At 43.8% G+C, this 13,582-nt stretch overlaps 1 protein-coding gene across 3 annotated transcripts in view; it reads left to right on the top strand.

The window, feature by feature from the left end:
* Nucleotides 1–12,939, top strand: part of Gnpat (dihydroxyacetone phosphate acyltransferase) — a 52,379-nt gene extending 39,440 nt beyond the window's left edge. For all 3 annotated transcript variants that reach the window (XM_077681859.1, XM_077681860.1, XM_077681861.1), the window contains exons 10-14: nucleotides 180–259; nucleotides 1,849–1,986; nucleotides 6,282–6,481; nucleotides 9,034–9,095; nucleotides 11,621–12,939. In XM_077681859.1, coding sequence (XP_077537985.1) covers nucleotides 180–259; nucleotides 1,849–1,986; nucleotides 6,282–6,481; nucleotides 9,034–9,095; nucleotides 11,621–11,691 — 551 coding nt within the window. In that variant the 3' untranslated portion in view covers nucleotides 11,692–12,939. The remainder of the gene's footprint in view (nucleotides 1–179; nucleotides 260–1,848; nucleotides 1,987–6,281; nucleotides 6,482–9,033; nucleotides 9,096–11,620) is intronic.
* Nucleotides 12,940–13,582: the final 643 nt, after the last annotated feature.

The following is a 13,582-nucleotide window of genomic DNA, read 5'->3' as shown; positions in this document are numbered from 1 at the left end:
CTCTCATTGGGCCTCTTCGATTTTCCACTTCTGGCTCCCCGCGGGCTGCCCGCGGGTAGTCCGAGGATTCCCCGAAGCCATAGGGATACATGGGAAAATCGAATGTTGGACTGCTTCTCGGGGAGTCCGCGGTGAGCCCGAGACTGTAAATCGAAGAGGCCCATTGTTTGTCACTGCAGGTGCCGTCTTTGAGAACTTCAAGAAGCTTCAGAGTCTGCTGCAACGAGAGTTTGTCTTTGAGGTGGACAAACTGGAAGAGGTGAGCTCACCGAGCACATTTTTTTCTCTCTCATGTTCTGCCAGTTTTCTTGGACTTGTCACTGACGACACTGCTTTGAATTTCGTAATCACAACAGCATTGGTAGTGTAACATCTCCATGGTGGCTGTGCTCAGAAATTTTTTGAGTGATTTTAAAGGTAAAGTATTTCAGAAACTGCTCTCTCTCTCTCTTTCTCTCTCTGTGTGCATATGTGTGCATGTGCGTGCGCAAAATATGATTGCTACACCATGAGTATTTACAAAGCTGTCGCCCTTTGAGGTTGCCTAAATGACCATTTTCGCCTGTTTCCAAACTTCGCGCCTTGTTTTCTGTGGGCAGACTTTTCCCAATGAGTCCAGATTTCGGGTACAATATCTCTAGATGCACTGGCCAGATTTGTATCATTTTTGCTGCACACAGAAGTGTATTTAACTCAACAGTGCAATAAAACCACAAATATGTGCAATTTAATTTTGTTAGCACAATTTTTTATGCAGTTAATTTTACGAAGAAAACATTATAAATTGATGACCTCACATTTGACAAGTTCCCAGCAATTGCAGAAACAATGCTAAAATTACTGCTGCCGTATAGTTGCACTCCCTGGTCCTTCTAGAACACACAGGGATAAGAAGTATTTTGACTATTTGATAGGTAGACAACAAAAATATTGCCCGAAACGGAATGGCATAACAGGTGGCACAACTCTGAACTGACGCTACTCAAACGAAAACTGGCTGCATATTTGTGCTCAGGATGTTAATTAAAAAACACGGTGTAAATCTCAATCACTTAGGTTGAAAAATAACGAAAAGGTCCTCAAGACCACTGACCCCCCCTCCCTAATCAAATTGAGAAAGCATTGGGAATCAAGAAAAATGAATAACTTTGTGAAATTGAAAAAACATAGAGTCTTTGAATGACTGCAAGGTTAAACTGAATTTGTCTGTTAAATTGGGAAATGTGTAAAATTGTGTTGCATAAAACTGATGTTCGGCTGTTATATGTGTATGGACATTCAAAAGCGAACACAAGGAAGGACTAAACAAAGAAGCAATGCTGAACACTGGAGATAAACAACACTATGAAGAGATAAGAGAGATACAGAAAGTGTGCACTTGGAACCACGTTGCCCCGCTGTCTTGTTGAACCAGGAGACAGCGGGCAGTGATGTGAAGCAGGAGACAGCGGGCAAGGGGAGAGTGATGTTGCATTTGGGGGAAAATGCTGAAGGCTAAAGGTTTGAAATAAAAAACAATGCAGACAAAGGAGTAAGAAAGTGCGTGAAGCAATGCTGATCCCGTAAAAAGAACACAAATTGATGAAAAATTAATACAAGAGTGGCAAATAAACACTGTAATTTATGTTTATCGAACCAATGTTGATGTGTGAAGAAAAGAAAGTCGACGAAGAATGAATATAAAAGTGGCAGGTGACCACTGTCCTTTGTGGTGTTCGTCGTTTATTCTGGCAGACACTGCCCGTGTGTACCCATATTAATTTGGCAGAATTTCTTGCCTACTGTTGTGCGATCTAATGACAATTCCTTTTTGCTTGTTTGTTTTTCTTTTGTGAACCCTGGAACCAGAGCTTTTTGGAGGCTGTGTATGCCCTGCGAGGCCTCAACGTGCTGTCCGTCCTGGGGCTGGAGGCGGCTTCTCCTGAGAGCGCAAGCAGCTTGCATTTCCTCGCTAGTCACGTGACACCCTTCCTGGAGGGGCTGCAGGTGAGCACTTCTTCCCCTCAATCACGTTACCCTCCGTCTTTGGACATTCATGAGGATTCTCCACATGTATTCCTACCATCCAGTTCCTGGGTGTTGCAATTAGGACAGCTGTTTTGCGAGTGCCCCGTAAATTCTCATGCAGTAACATCACTGGGGCCAGTTGCGTCCCTGTGGAGCGCCATTTGATCTCACATGGTTTAGCATACCATTCTTGACATTGTAGCAATGCTAGCTTTTTGAATAGTGCATGGTGAATGTGTTTTTAAGGAATGACGGCACCAAGTGAGCGTATATGAAAGATGGTCACATAAGAGTAGGTGGTACTTCTGCTCCAGCACTCTCTGCTTGGCACTCTGCTATGGGGGAGGGGTAGGGATGGGCGAATATTCGGTATTGTCGAATATTCGATCGAATAGCTCTCTATTCGTTATTCGCTTCGATCCGAATGCAGGTATTCGATATTTTCGAATTATTCGATGCTCCCGAATAGGCAGCTGAAAGCCAAGCTTTTCGGTCAAGCTTTCCGAGAGTTACCCCAGGCTTGGCTCAAGACCCACCGACGCGGACATTTCTATTATCAGTGCCAGCACTGCCGAGTTGCTGCCTTGCCTAGAGGTTCGACGAAGCTCTCGGCCGCCAGCACACTTTAGGTTAAAAAAAAAAAGGCGGCACTGAAACGACACCGCTCCGAACATCGCGGCACCAAGCCAGCAGACTTGTACAGGCCGCCATTTTGAATAGGCATGCCGCCATTTTGAATAGGCATGCCGCCATTTTGAATAGGCTCGCACAGCGCGGCAGTACGCCGCACTAAGCGAGCCTATTCAAAATGGTGGCCAGCCACTTGCGCTTTGCTTGGCTACGGCCGAGGATACTAGTGGCTACAATACTTCTTTTTTTTAAGGGGGCTCACTGGTCTTAAACCAAAAAAGTTTATTTTTGCAGTTATGATGATGAAAATTGGGGGGCACATGTAGTTTCTCATTCTGATTGTAGATATCAAGCTTGTTTTTGAGTAAAATGATTATATTCAAATTTATTTGGATTTTTATATTCAATTTTATGACAGCCTTTGTAAAAAAACTGCTGGAGGGATGCAGCTAAACAGGGAACCAGTGAACTGCGCACAAATCAAAGAGTGCAATAAGACTAACATTATCATTCTATCTGGTCTGTAGCAGAAGTTACGACCATTTGAAGTTTGGGCCTGGAAGATGGCAACCAGAAAAACCGGTTTTGCCTTCCAGGCCCAAACTTCAAGTGGTCGTAACTTCTGCTACAGACCAGATATAATGATAATGTTAGTCTTATTGCACTCTTTAATTTGTGCGCAGTTTACTGGTTCCCTGTTTAGCTGCATCCCTCCAGCAGTTCTTTTACAAAGGCTGTCAAAAAATTGAATATAAAAATCCAAATAAATTTGAACATAATCATTTTACTCAAAAACAAATTTGATATCTACAATTAGAGTGAGAAACTACATGTGCCCCCCCCCCCCCCCAATTTTCATCATCATAACTGCAAAAATAAAGTTTTTGATCAAAGACCCTTGTGCCCCCTTACTTCTAGGCGGCGCTTAACTCTGCGAGTTTCTAGGCGGCGCTTAAACTTGTGAATGAGCAGCCGGCGGAAACTGCTGCACCTAGAGCATGTGGCGCAACAGGCATTTCTTCATGAAAACTTGTGAATACAGCAAAGGAAAGCTGTGTGTAAGATTTCGCAATAAATGTTCAACTGGTAATAGTTTTAAACAATGCTGTGCCTACGTGAGTTCTAATTATTAGAAAAAAATGTGTACATTAGTCAGGTCACAAGTTGCTCATTTGTCTTTGTGATTTGCAATGTGCACTATTCGAACTATTCGATTCGAAATTATTCGACCAAATCACTATTCGCTTCGAATTCGCTTCGAACCTCAAAATCTATATTCGCCCATCCCTAGGGAGGGGCTGTGGAGTATTGCGATATCTAGGTTTTACTCCAACTGAAAGGAAAAGAAATAGCTGTGCTGTAGTGCCATTTTTTTCTCCAGTAGTTCCAGTTGAAAGGTGACAGCAAAGAGACGGGAACACGGATGTCGCAGTAAAAAGGGCTTTGATATGCATTGTCAAGATTTTGCCTCAAAAGCACGGAAGCAGAATTAAATGCCCTAAGAAATTTTTTAAGTGTCCTTGATCTCTTGCAAGTAAACCTAAAAATTGCGCATAACAAAAGACTTGCTGGGTGGTCCCAGTGAAAACATTGTGCAGCGTGCCTGAAAAAAAAAAAAAAAAAAAAAAAAAAAAAACCCTGGCCGGGAATGAAAATTTTCTCATGGCATTTCCTCTGCTTTGTCAACTGTCCAAATATACTGCAAAATGCATAAAAATTGGGGCAGTAGCCGAGCAACAGCTCTTTGCAATTGTGCAAATGCTGTTAAACATCTTTCTTGCCCCACACGCTGAGGTGAGTAAAGCAATGTCTGGAATATTTGTCATGTAATGGGAATTTTCGTGGATATGGTGCCTGCTTCATAGTTTTTTTTTTTTTTTCATGTTCCTTTAAGTTTACATTTCGTGCTTTCTGTGATTTTATGAACCCGCAGAATTTTCGTTTAACGAGGCCATGAAGACAAAATGCCACTTTGGTTCATACGAAATTTTGCCTGGTGAGAATAACACTGATACAACTTTTAACACAAGCTTCACTAAAATAAGCTGCATAATTAGAAAAAATGAGAATGGCCATGTGACCCACTAGCTCGTTTCTGGCACTAGAACCTATGACTTATTGTGGGCAGCTCTGCAATTGGCTGAGGCCGTCAAAAGCAAACACAAGTTAGGCAGGGCTTACAAGCTTGCAGAACGAGCTATGTGCGCTCAACTTTAATGCATATTGATTTTGTAGCACTAAGCATGGTAGTACACGAAAACATAAAGCACCTGTGCAAACCATGCTCACTATGCTGGCTGAGGCTGCACAGCCTTTGGCTGTGTTGGGCTTGCCTGGCCCGACACTGGTCAACTGGCATAAGCCACATTTCTACTGTTTGTCAAGCGTACCTAGTCTTTCACGAACGATTACTATCGACCGTAAGAAACGTAAGCGAGGAACAAATCCAGACAGAAACAGAGCAAGTGTGGACAGTGGCCCTCGAGCAGTATCGCAGCACGATTTATGAAGGTAAACGGTAAACAAGGCAACACAAAAGACTGGTTCGCCATTTGCTGTAGCCATAGTCAACGTACCAACTTTTGTGTTATAGGTACAGTCTTCATCAAAATTTTCTAGGCCAATCCTAAGCCTTCTCAACAAAAAAGAATTCAAAGAATCAGGTTTACCTTTAAACGTGACAAAAATATTTAATGGCAGCGATAAAGAAAGATGTTTTCTCTAGCTTTCCTGAATAAAAAGCTTCAGCCTCACTCGGTACGTAAGCCTGTACATGGAATTTTTTGCGGCCTGCGCGTTTCAGGCTTGGCGTAGAAAATTTTGACAAGGACTGTACATTCCCTCAAGACATCATTGCAGACATCATAAAATACACAATTCAGCGGGGAAAACAAAATTTTGTCTTCAAGTGTTTAATTTCTCAGTAAATAAAGCGTTGTTTACTGCCGTACAAGCCCTGGGGGCATCATAAAAGACCAAATCTTTCGACTAAAACAAACGCATTTTGTCCTCATGGCGAGGTTTTTCAAATGAGTCTACTGTGGTAATGTGTAGTGAAATTTTTTTCCCTATTATGCTTGTGTGTGAATGTAAGGTACTGTTCGAAACCAGGAGACGATATTTTCACAGAGGTAGGCATGGTGGTTTAGCGACAACAGTGACGATTAAGTTGGCATTCAAATGGTGATGAAAGTGAACGCAATTTCGGAGTGAATTTGGGCCTAAAGGATGAACTGACAGAGTAACAGGTGATGGTGAAGGAGGAGTCGTAGAAAGAGACACGCGTTGCCACAGCTTCGCGGCTGCCGTGCTGAATCGCACAGTGCTTGGGCTGTGTCTTTTAAAATGGAGATGCGGTGGTTTCTAGCTACGGATAATGCTCATGCGCGATCGTTTGAAAGATCTCTGTGTGAGCTGTGACCGCAGTGATTAGAAGAAACTCGCTTGCTGGTGTCACAAAAGTGAAATTGGTGCACTTCCTGTTGCCAGTGCAAAACAAAATACTGACAGACGCACTTTTGGGGCAACACCGTAAAAGGAAAGTATGACACCTTGACTTGGTTGGAATACATTGCAGCAAATATGAATGCTTGCTTTGGCCGATGTGCAAGACTCCTTCATTTCTTTGTTTCTATTGGACGCAGGTGGTGTGCGACTTCCTGGCGGAGGAGCCACCCGCCCAAGTGGAGGTTCCCCTTCCGGAGCTAGTGCGGAAGTGCCAGTGCGCTGCTGAGAAGCGGCTGATCGGGGGGCGGCTATCCGACTACCGCGTCCTCTCCCTGGACCTCCTCAACAACTCCCTCGTCTGCCTCTGCAGCCTGGGCGCTGCAGACAAGCACAAGCGGTGGGTCCTCCTCCTCCTCCTCCTCGTCTTCTTTGTCTTCTTCTTCCTCATCTTCTTCTTCGTCTTCATCTTGAGGGAACAGATGCCCAAAAAGGGTTCGTTTTGGCAGAAATCTTATGTCAGCGGAGCCTTCGAAATGGAATGGCGGACATTTCTTACAATTTCAATTCTGAACAATCAAAGTTGGGGGCTTCCTTTCCTACATAGTTTTTGAGCGTACTGTTTTGGTGGCCATCAGGTTCTTCTGTGTTTCTTCAAGTGGCTGGGCACTTATCTTGAGCTTTACAGTCAATTGCCTTCTTGGATTTATTGATCTTGCATAGCCCTGACAGTCCAAGGACTTCCACTTGCGGTGTAAAATTGCATGTGCCACAAAGTGTGTGGTCCGATTGGGGAGTCTTGGACAGTTTTAAGCTGCAAATCAAAGAATCCCATTGTTGGTCTTCAACAACTACATGTGTGCTGAAATTTTTTTTTTTTTTGGACATGGTTTGTGGTGTACTACTCATGTTCTGTTGGTCACAAATTTCAGTGAGCTAGTGGGTTGCACGGCCAATCCCTTTTTTGTTAATTATGCAGCTTATTTGAGCAAAGTTTACTTTAAAAGTGGGGTCAGTGTGATTCTAGCGACGCAATCTTTCAAATGAACCAAACTTGTGTTTTGTCTGCATGGTTCCTTTGAGACATACTGGTAAAATATACAAGAGTCATCCGGGAGCTCAACTTGTGCTGTTGGAAATGATGAAACACTCCACAAAGCTGCTAAGTTGCCTTTTCACAAAGCTCACAATATTCTCTGCCAATGCACTTCACCATTTTCAATGCATCACGCTGGCAAGCATCTCAGTCTCCCAAAATTTCACTCACCGTGAGGGATAGCCACAGTTGAGGGGGGGGGGGGGGGGGGGGGGGCTACTCCAACCACCTGTGTGTACTCGCAGCATCTGTTTATTCACCAAAAGCTGAAAGGGAAGGTTACGCACCATTGTGAATGCTGTGCTTTCGTGTTGCGGTGGAGAATTTTAAGGGCACAAACATAGTCGCACTGAAATGTAACAGACCATGCCGTGTTCCGGTACAGTTGTGACCATGGAACAGTTAGTGGGGCCACTTGGTGGAAAAATGGGAATGCAGAATCTGCTCCTCGTGTTAACAAACTGTCTAGGTATTATTAAGTGTGTGTACTGCTGTACGGGCTGATTTTTTAGGCCCAGGTCTAGTCTAGGCCCGGTGATGCCCATTGCATCTCGATCAAAAACTTTATGGCCAGATTGGAGCCCGGCAGTAATCTCTGCTACCAAGCTTGCCAGCAGATACATTAGGCCCAAGCCTGAAAATCTTGTTGGAGTCAAGCTTTGTGAAACGGCCCGTGTCCTGCTGGTGTCATCAAATGATTCACTTTTACAGCTTTACAGCTTTCTGGCATAGCACCTAGTGCTAGTTGGGGGGAAAAAAAAGTGAACGGGAAATTTGTAGATGTGTGCAAATGTTCAGATACTCGGCAACTATTGTTTGCTATTTGATCTCATTGGCACAGCAGTTTCAGTATTTAAAGTATTTCAGGTTTTTGAATATTCAATATTTAGTATTATTTACCAATAACAGAGCATCAATGTTGGCTCTGCCGCACAACTTGCAAACTATCAAGCTTCACCACACAGCGTGCTCTGTTGGGTTGGCTTTTGTGCAAAACGCCAAAGCTGTGCAAAGGAGCTTAATAAGCATAAGCCTTGCGTAAAACAAGGGTATTCCTCAACTGGATGTGTGTTAGCTGAAGTGAAGTGCTACTTGAGAAAAATTTATGGGCTGAGAACAAGTTTCCGGTCAGTATGCAGTAGCCGACCGAATTTTCTGATCTGGAGGGGAACGAAAAATAGCCCGAATAAAAGAGCAGTCCAAAAAATCCGCGAGTCGTTGCTCCTGTGGGACAACTGGCGGTCCCTTCGGAAAGTCCGAAATATCCAGCAAGTCTGAATTTTCGGACTCCAAAAAAACGGCCGGCTACTGTACCGGCACAAGTGAGGAAGCAATAGTTATTGCTTGTAGGCAGTGCCTGCAGTGAAAGTACTGGTCATAATAGCCACTAACATGCCTATAAAAGGCGTCTATCTCTTCAATGATTGGATTGACTGCAGCCAGTCAGATATACTTGCTGTGTTCGTAGCACGTTGAGGAACACGAATTTCTGCGTGGCAGTCTGGGCCGAATTTCTGTTTCACTGCTTCGCTACCTTGTCTTAATCTTTTGTATCATTTTCTTATAAATGATCATTCTCTTATAAAGCACTGGTAAATTGTGGCTCAGCGTTTTTGTTAAGTCCTAACTGCCCAAGATATCTTTTTTGCATAAGCTCCGTACGCACTAAAGGAAAGATGTACACATTTAAAAATGTTCAATTTGATGCTCTGCCAATTTTTACTATTTGTATTAAAAAGTATTCAATTAATTCGACAAGTTCCTGCCAGTTTTCCGTATTTCATGTGCCAAAGTTTTCACACATCTCTGGAAGTCCGTGAGCGTGCTGTGACAAAGCTCTCTGTTCTATTTCACAGGGATGGTGCGGTCGTCCTAGTCCCCAAGGCAGACAGCATAACAATGGTCTCGGAGAACATTGGTAAGAAAGCCGTCCATGTACGCTTATTCATGGCAGGTGCATTATTTTCGACCCCGGGTGCACTGTACCAGTTTGTCAGCTTTAATAATGGGTAACTTGTGCCAGTTATATTTAATTAAGCTACCTTCAGTTTTGGCGGGAATTTTAGTTTTCACCATTCATTTTTCAAATTTCAAATCGAGAAGGAAGCAGGCACGCCTCGGGTATAGAACGTTTGTGTGCCCAACGCTGCTTGGTGCATTTGAAAAGAAAAAGCCCGCTGATGCCTTCATTTATGTGCGAAAGAAGGGCCACTCTTGGTGCAAAGCAGTGCAAAGTTATCAAACCCGCTTACCTTGGCTTATAGTCTTCTAACGTGACCATTTCGGGCCACTTCCCATGGGGATGGTTTTGCCTATTGTGTCGAGTGGAATTTCTCAACTGTAACTTCTCGCAGAAGTAGCCATCAGCTACTAACAAATTCTAAGCAGTTACCATCCGAATGAGTGTGCCAAGTTATTCTCAAGAGGTGTGCTAGCACAACCAGTCACTCTCAGTGGCTGTAGTATTGCTGATTTTGTGGCTGGATCGCAATTGCGCGTGGTTAGTTACATCCATCCACTGTGCCTGTAAGGTGGCCTTTCAAGGACTGCTGTGCCTGGAATTTTTCATTGCATGGTGAAGTTACTGCCCAAAGAGCTTAGTTTGACCCAGAAGTGCAGAACGCCTGTCGCGAAACCTTGCCGACGTGAAAAAAGCTGTCGCACCCTCTTCCAGTGAAACTGCGCAGTATTATGGAGTTTTCTGTGCTGATTTTAAATCTGCAATGAGACTTTTGCAAATTGATTATTTTCGGAGATGATTAATGAATAGTTGCCAGTATTTTGGGTCACAGTTACAAGACAACCATGCCATACAGAATGGCGATTACCTCGTGGCTAGGCAGACAAATGACCAAAGAATACAACATTGGAAGAACTTTGATTTAGCTATTTTTGGTCATTTTCAAGAGACTGAACTTCATTCCTTCGACACTCTGCCGGAAACAGCTCGCAGGTGGTGTCAATTGAATGCAATAATAATTTTCCAAAACCTTCATTTGAAAAATTTGTTCCCGACATTGTATTCCCCACACATTTAGATATCCAAAGCAAAAAAAAAATGCAATTGTACATGCTGTGGGGGCTGGGATATACGAGGGCAAAATGCTAGCTTTGCATTGCAAGAAAAGGGCAGTTTCACCATTGAATTCTGCGCGAACTGAGCTGTAGAGTGCACTTTAAAATTATATTTACAATAAAATATGGTGCCTTTATGATGAGGAAATTTGCAGACTGATAGAAAAATGGCCGTGCATGCCAAAAATGCCGTTTTTCAGACAACTATTTTTGATCAAAAATCAAAAAGTAAAAAAAAAATGATTTTAGAGTATTTCTCGATGGAATTTAGCGTTGATATTTCGAAGGCAGGTGCTTGAAGGTACAATTATTTCAAAAATTCAATTTTCTCAAAATCGACTTTTTCGCCATTTCTGACCATTCCAAGACCCGTGTCCCCCCCTTAAGGCAGAGCCACAATATGTGTACATTACCTAACAGCAAAAAGGAAACAGGAGCAGTTAGATGTGCCCCCACCCCCAATATTCCAGTCCCCAGGAACAAGGAATCAAAAATGTATTATATGAGCTAGTGTAGCCCATCAGTAATGTGCTTATTTGGGCAACGGTCTCATTAGTGGTACATCATGGTCGCGATGAGTGGTCATAGTTGATTTCACCCAACCTGCACAACTGCTTCCGCTCACTGACTAGCCAGAGTCACTTTTAATTATAGATAGTCACACTAGCTAATCACGTGAACAAAAGGAGTTTGGCCGATTTGGGTAAATCAAGACACAGTGATCACTTGCAGTTGCGGAACGATACCAGCTTGGATTAAAGTCTGTCTTGATTTGACTAGCCAGCATCACGATCAATGATTAACTGTGACTGATGCTAGTCAGTGAGCGGTAGTGGTTCTACCAATTGGATAAAATCAACACGAATAACGGTCTAAACAGTGTTGGATCGTGCGGGCCATAGGAGCATAAGAACCTACTTGATAAAATCAAGACAGACTGATCACTTGCAGACACCCGCAACGATTGCCGTGCTGGATGGGAGCAGTCTGTTGATTTTTACCCAACCGGCCAAACCGCTTCCACTCACTGACTAGCCAGCCTCACTATCAATAATTAACAGTGACTCTGGCTAGTCAGTGAGCAGAAGCGGTTTGGCGGTTGGTGAAATCAACTATGACTGCTCCCATGGCCCGCATGAACCAACACTGTTTAGACCGTTGCCGCTTATTTGTCCATTCCCTTCTTCCACTCTTTTAGATGAAAAACAAAAAAAGAATTGTCAATCAGCCTGCAGTTCTGATGCTGGAGGTTCAGTGCATTTTTATACTTTTGAGCCTGTGCTTCGCACTTAGCTGTTGTTGTTTTGTGCCCATAAACTTACCGCTGATTGTTTTTTCTTTGGGTTTCCTCTCCTGCCGTCTCCCCAGATGTATTCCTGTCCGCAGCCGCGAAGTCGCCCACAACAAACGGTGTCGATCTCTGCCAAGCCAAGCTGTAGCCGCCCGCTGCTGGGGCCACGCGTTATTTATTTCCTTTTCACATAGAGGGGGTGCAATTGTGATAACGCTTAGTTGTCTTTTATTGGTGGCCAGCCAGCGAGGTGCAATCAGCTGTCACAAAATAGAATCTGGGTTCTCTCTTTTTGTCGTCTACAATCACACTCCCATTGTCAAACTTAAAAACTGCCCTCTTATAGCCCCAGTCTCTGCTTTCTTCTTTTCGCTGAGTGCGTGAACAGTTTTAGGCATTTTCTTCATTATGTTGACCTCTCGTGGCATTGTACAGTGTATGTTGTATGTGAGGCCCTAAATCTGGTATGGATTTTTGCCTCTATTTCCTCCTGCTCTGGCCTTTTCTCGTCTTCAGTGGCATTTATCCCGCTGTGGCATTATTATCTCTCTGTGTTGGGTGCAGAGATTCTAGAGCAGAATTTTTTTCCAGTTGGGTGTATTGAACTTGATGCTTATTAAAATGCTGTGAAGTTTGCCTTTGGATGGGCGTAAATGGAGTATGCGAAATGTGTTCAACGATGCAATCTCAGGCACCCATTCGCGTAACAAAAGAGAGATTATGGATATCTTAGCTCTGGTAATGTGGGACATGAACTGGATTGTATTTGTAGGTGCACAATTGTACTGTGAGGTAGCTTCAGTAGGGATATGTTTAAAGGGCATTGTGTCGTTCTCTGCAGAGAATTCAGGGAAATTACCCAGTCACTGATGTATATTTTCACCTGTTAGGTGAAAATTCATTAGATGAAAAGCAGTTTTATTTCTTACTGTCGCCTGTAATATAAACTACAGACATTTTCTTTTGCCTTCCTTCTGCACATTTGGTTGTGCGTACCCTGCTCAGCAAGTACCGTATTAACTCGCATAATGAAAGGATTCTATGTACTGTGAAGCGATTTTTCAAGCTTAAAAGGTGCATTTATTCAGCACGGAAATACAGTATTGTCCAGTATTGTTTCATTACGGATGCCAAGACAACTGTCGAACCCTTCAGGGTGCATTCTAGTATTACCACACTAATTTACAGTTGCCTCACATGCAAGTGACACGTTTGATTAGCCACGGAGTTCTCTCACAACCCCCTTCTGTGTTATGTAAAGTGGCGTGCAAGTTACCCCCAGGGCGTAACGGGGCTGCACAGTGCAATGCATAGAACACTGTTGAAACGTGCACAGAGGTGGCTGCCTCTGCTGCATACGATTGGGCCTGTGTCAATTAAAAGATTGTTACAGCAAGCCTTCTGTCGCTGTTTCTTTGCCTACAGTATGAAGCAAGTACGGTGGTTCGCAAATGAAAGCTTTGAATGCAGACAGTAACTCTTGTTTCCAGCTGGAAGAGTTGACTACCTGCATTCCGAACATTGGCCACCAGGTGAGACCACTGAGTCATCAAGCGTACTAATTCTCTTGGTGGGAGAGATTCCCTGCAAGGTTGAATAGCTCGCTAACATGTTTTTCTTTGCGAGTTGGTTTGGGATTGGACTCTGTAAACTGGACAGGCGAGCTGTGTTCCGGAAATGAGCTTTAATTTTGGCTTACCCCACACATTGTCGTCGGTCAACATGAAACGCTTCATGACTGAAAAGTCACCCACCCTGAAGATGATAGGGAACTCGTTTACTTTGGTCAACTAAACTGCCTGGGGGGTGTAAGACTGAATCGGAGCTTGAAATCCCTGATTACGCGTTTGGGCCACCACGAGAGTAGCGGGTACATGAGAGGCAACCGGTGCGACGCTCGGCAACTGGTGCCACCAGGTCGTGTTTGGAGCCAGCGGCGCAGCCGATCGAGCAATAGTAGAAGGCGCAGTGGCATGGAGGTCCAATGAAGCGGCAAGCGTGGCTGGTGGCTGTGGCCGCTGTTAGCAGAGTGATCTGAT

The sequence above is a fragment of the Haemaphysalis longicornis genome, unplaced genomic scaffold, assembly GCF_048455015.1.
Source record: "Haemaphysalis longicornis isolate Haplotype H1 unplaced genomic scaffold, Haemaphysalis longicornis Haplotype H1 scaffold_8, whole genome shotgun sequence".
NCBI classification, from domain to species: domain Eukaryota; kingdom Metazoa; phylum Arthropoda; class Arachnida; order Ixodida; family Ixodidae; genus Haemaphysalis; species Haemaphysalis longicornis.
Note: the sequence above shows the minus strand (reverse complement) of the source record. Positions and strands in the feature narration are given on the sequence as shown.